This window comes from Eumetopias jubatus, unplaced genomic scaffold (assembly GCF_037043125.1).
Source record: "Eumetopias jubatus isolate StellerSeaLion01/CBP00866 unplaced genomic scaffold, mEumJub1_p1.0 scaffold_10, whole genome shotgun sequence".
Classification (NCBI taxonomy): domain Eukaryota; kingdom Metazoa; phylum Chordata; class Mammalia; order Carnivora; family Otariidae; genus Eumetopias; species Eumetopias jubatus.
The window spans coordinates 22,147,430-22,152,431 of NW_028274816.1; the positions used below are offsets into that span (position 1 = coordinate 22,147,430).

Below are 5,002 nucleotides of genomic sequence, written 5' to 3' on the forward strand. Positions count from 1 at the left end.
GTGGAGTCAGCTTGGATTCTCTCTCCCTCTCCCTCTCCCCTCCCCTTTAAAATAAATAAATAAATCTTACACACACACACACACACACACACACACACACACACACACACTTGAACCCTTCAGAGACTGGGAACCCACCCATTGTCACATTCCATGATGGAATAGGCACCACACAGAACTAGATTCCTTTGTGCTCTTCTGTGGGCTCAGGCTTTTAGCATAAGAATATGGTAAGTGCTTCCCAAAAGAGACAAAGCTGGAGGCCACTCATCTTGAGCCCCTGGGGCTAGACCTACAAGACCCCTCACCAACCAAGAGCCCACCAGACCCCACTCCCCTGCGCCCCAGGTAGAAGGAATGACTTCCACACCAGGGTCCACACCCAAAATGTTTATTCTCAGCATATACTTGTGTCTGGATGACCAGGAGGGGCACTTTGTGAGACTTTGCCACAGTGGCCTCAGGGGGACTGGCCAGGTCACCAGAGACACAGGGTGAGGACTGAGAATGTGGCAGCAGCCACGAGATCTAGAACAAAGTATGGGGAGGCTTTCGAGGGTCTCTGGAGGACCTGATGGGTTGGCCACTTGGTCACCTCCAGGTGTGTGGCCAGGTGTTTACTCTGAGGCTGAGACAGGAGGTGGGAGTGGCAAGACCTGACCACCTGCCTGTCTGGAAACTCATCCTCCACAGGGCTCTGCCCACTGTTCTCCTCTCTCACCTGCGGGTGGGAGTCAGCAGTCAGTGGCAGCCCCTGCATCTACTCAAACCACTGCACCATCCTTTTGCCCAGCCCAGCACACCTGTTCCACCTGTCTGAAGACCCGCAGCAGGTTTCCACGAAGGACACCCTGGAGCTCGTCCTCACTCCAGCCACGACTCAGCAACTCCTCTATCAGAACCGGGTATGTGGACACGTCCTCCAGCCCCTGAGGGAACCTGTGTGGCCGTGAGTCAGCCAGCTGTGGAACCTCAGCCCTGATCCTGGTCTAGGGCCCACGTCCGACCAGCCCCAATCACATTTGCAAAATTGAAGGCCATGTCCCCCAGGCTACTGAATGTCACTTTGGGAACTCCTTCTGCGGCATTTATGCCCTGAGCAGATGATTGGCCCAAAACAGAGCTCCTGGGCTGGGAGTGGAGCATGTGCTAGGCAAATGAGCTCTGCTGGCAGGAGGAGGGTACTTAGTGAATGTGATGATCTGGAGTGGGAGTGGGTCCACCAGGCCACAGGAGGGACAGGGAGAGCCCAGGAAACATGCCCTGGAGTGGAGAGATATCCAGGGGAGCTGGAAAACCAGAACCTATAGGCAAGGTCTGAAGGATGGGAGGACCATGGTATGGGAACAGAGACTAAAGGACTCCCTGCTGTCCTGCCCAAGACAAACCCCAGGGAAACACTCACCGACCAGACCCATCATAATTTCCACCAATCCCGATGAACTCTGATCCAATGACTGCTCTGATGTGGTCAAAGTGATCTAGGGGGTAGGGGTTACTAGTGGGCAGCATAGGCTGGAGTTAGCCCCGGTCTGGGGAAGCTTAGCCCTGCCAATTCTCCTGCCCACAGCTTTCCACGCCATGGCAGCTGACTTCAGGAAGCCCCTGGCCAGTTGTGAGTTCTGAAGTGGCCATAGGCTCAACAGTGGACTTCAGAACTGCACCTTTAGAATTTTTTTCTGCCCAGGAGCCACCCTGCCTCTGGGTTCCTTGAGAGCCTGCCTGTCCTGTCCAGAGACATGAGAGCAAAGAATTTCAGAGGCAGAGGCAGTTGCTTCCCCCAAACACACCAGCACTGACTGTGACCCCAGACCTGGGTGGCAGTAAGAGTTGTGTCTGCTTCCCTGGGTTGTCAGAGGTCAGCCCATTGCCCAACAGGCGTGCTGAGCTGTTAGAGCTGTCCTGAGGGCCCCCTGCGGTCACAGGCTCAAGCTAGAAGGGCAGAGGTCCAAGTGAGGCTCACCTGCCACGGTGGACACGTTAGCAAACAGGTTACACTGAAGCACCCCCATGGACAGCGTCACCATCACAATGCCACCATTCTTCTTCTACAGGGATAAACAAATGCACACACAGTTTGGCTCTTCTGGCCTGATGGCCTGCCCTGGGCCCTGGGGGCCCTGGTAGGACAGTGCTCAGTCCTAGCTTCAGGGGCGGAAGAGGCTTCACCTCTGGGTTTGTGGGTCCGAGTGGAGCCGATTTGGCTTTGATTTTCAGAGATGGGGGAGGGTTACCCAGCTTTGCATCCAAGGGGGAGGCCTGGGCTAGTAGCTCTGTTCAAGGTCTAGAAGGTTTATATGAAGAACACCCAGCTCTGGGCTTGAGGGCTGAGGTAGCTACTCACCAGAAGTTGCAGGATGTCATCGGGAACATTCAGCACACTGTTGCACACGGCCCTGGCGGCGGAGTGGGAGAAGATCACAGGAGCCTTTGACACCTTCAGGGCTCGTCGTACCAAGGTGTCTGATGCACAGGACAAGTCCACCATCATGCCCAGGCGGTTCATTTCCCCTACCACCTTCTGCAGAGACAGTTTTTTTAAATTTTATTTTTGAGGTGGGGGAGATGTCAAGGACGCACATACGTACACATTATCTGTTTGTAGGGAACAGGTGGGGTAGGGTATGGAACAGGAGTCCTCACCTCACCAAAGCTTGTCAACCCACTGACGTTGGTGTAGAAGTGGTCTTTAAACTTGGTGGAGCTTTCTGCCCTGCAGGACAGCCAGAAGAGGGAAGTTTCTCAAAGGCCACATCATGGGCATCAGAGCCTGGGGGCTCCGCAGTCTGTCTGTCCATCCGTCCCGCCTCCGGAACAGAGTAAGGACCTGGGTCAGCTGCTTTCTGGGAGCGTGAGGGACCTGCTGGGGTGGACTCCTCTGTCCTCACCTCTTTGGCCGTTGCCCCACCATGCCGTCTACCATTTCACCCTGGCCAGGCACTGTGCTCACCAGGGTGTGTTGCAGGTGAAGGTGAGTGTTAGGTAGCGCACTCCCAGCAGGTAGAAACCACGCAGCACAGAGAGGCTGCTGTCCAGTGAGTGACCGCCCTCCACACCAATGAGGCAGGCCACCTTTTGAGTGCTGTTCAGACCTGGAAGAGGATGGATCATCAAGTGGTCAGGGCCCAGGACCAGAACCACCAGAGTGAGCTCCTAACTATACCCCATTTGCCAGCACACCTTTGGCTGAGGTCACTAGTTCCAGTTCAGAGTAGGACGCGCACATGCGATGAATGAGGTCAATCTGCTCCAGGGTGAGGCGCAGGGCATCCTGGTCCTGGGTCTGGCAGGGGGCATAGGCTGACCAGAACTAGAGGTAGGCCCCGGGGGTCCGGAATGAGATTAGGGTGGTCTCCAATGTCCCTGGCCTGCCATTCCTCCTCAGCCCCCAAGCCACTCATTTGGGTCAGTGGCCCAGAATGAAATACTGCATGACCCTATGGTATCATGATGACTGTGAAGCTTGTTGCCAGCAGTCAGACTGTGAAACAGCATTGTCTGCTGTTTGTCCATGTGCTGTGTGAATGCCCCAAGGCCAATCCACTATGTGCTTTTGGCTCTAGCCGCCCCCACACTCACCAGAGATTTTCGGGTCACTTTCTGTGTGTCTCCACAGAACCTGGGTACCCATGTGGCTGGCCTTTCTTGGCCTCCAGTGCCCCCACATTCCCGGCAGCCACATGATGACACACTGTGTGTCCTATGATTCTAATCACCCAGAGGCCTGCCTATCCAGGTTTCTGTGGTCCCAACATTTCCCAGCAGCCATGCTGTGGCACCCTGTGTATCCCTGTGGTACCTGGGCACCCACGAGGCCATCCTTAAGCTTGTCCAAGCTGGTCTGGCCACGATTGAAATGTCGCAGGTTAACATCTTGTAGCCTGTTCTGGAAAAGCTGTCTCAGGAGCTGGGGCAAATGGTTGTGGCTGGGGGCATCAAGACAAGGTTAGAGTTGGGGATATGACCTCCAGGTCAGGCAGGGCATGTCCACATACCTGAGCCTGTCCTCTTCTGGTCCACCTCCCCGTGTCACACCGACAACATGGAAAAACTCCTGAGGTGCAGCTTTTGGAGGGGGGACGGTATACACCAGGACGGGAGGGGGGGCGGGGGAGGGGCCGGGGAGCAGAAATGGGGTGAGGGGGCTTGGGTGATGGAGGAGAGAGTGCATACAGGGGGTGGTATGAGGGGGCTTCCTCACTAGCCCTGCACGCTGAGAACTCCTTCCCCCCTTTGGGGTGGGCTCAGTCTCCAAGCGCCCCCACACCGCACCTACGCACCCGTCCACTAGAGGGAAGTCCCGCATCAGGGCCTGCGCGCGCTCCCGCAGACTCGGAGTGCTGGAGGTGGCCGGCGGGGTCCGGGAGCTGGGGGCTCCGGGTGTGGTCGGGGCTCTGGGGGTTCCGGGCGTGGTCTGGGCGCGGGGTACCCGCCACTGCAGCAGAGACAGCAGGAGCAGGAGACGCAGCAGAGGTCGCCAGCGGAGCGTGGGGGTACCCTCGAGGCCCAGGGGCCGCATGCTGCTCAGGGTTGGACAGACGGGCGGGCAGGGGCCGGTCTCGAGAGGAGGGGCGGCGACGGGCAGAGGGCGACGATGGGGTCCTGACCGACCGTCGATGAAGGTGACCCAGCGGCGCGGCCTCGTGAGGAGGAGGCTGGAGTCAGAAGGCTTCCACCGCCGAGCGGGGATCCGCAACGCCGCCGCGCAGCGTGGCCGCAGGGGGCGACACAGACCTCCACCCCCAACTAGGAGGGCGTCCCAGTGGGCCCGACCAGCCTCTGCAGCGCGCGCCCTCCGCTCCTGCGTCTGCCCCTGCACCTACTGCCTTCCCGGCTCATGGGAGCCACGGACGGATGGCGGGGAGGGCGGAGGAGGCCAGGAGTCTTCCCATTCTCACCCCTAGCCAGACAGGTTGCAGGTCCACCTGGGGTTTTAGTTGCAAGAAGGTGCCCCAGCTGCAATAGGTCAAACATTCCGTGAAAAAGGGTGAATTGGATGTTT

At 57.8% G+C, this 5,002-nt stretch overlaps 1 protein-coding gene across 1 annotated transcript; it reads right to left on the reverse strand.

Moving 5' to 3' along the window:
* Positions 1-395: 395 nt before the first annotated feature.
* On the reverse strand, positions 396-4,701 carry DPEP3 (dipeptidase 3). Its single transcript, XM_028095445.2, has 10 exons — positions 4,281-4,701; positions 3,800-3,926; positions 3,181-3,310; positions 2,951-3,092; positions 2,644-2,713; positions 2,345-2,521; positions 1,964-2,048; positions 1,406-1,481; positions 804-939; positions 396-721 (listed from the first exon to the last, which is right to left on the reverse strand). The coding sequence occupies exons 1-10, from the start codon at positions 4,517-4,519 to the stop codon at positions 479-481; spliced, it is 1,425 nt and encodes a 474-aa protein (XP_027951246.1). The 5' UTR covers positions 4,520-4,701; the 3' UTR covers positions 396-478.
* Positions 4,702-5,002: the final 301 nt, after the last annotated feature.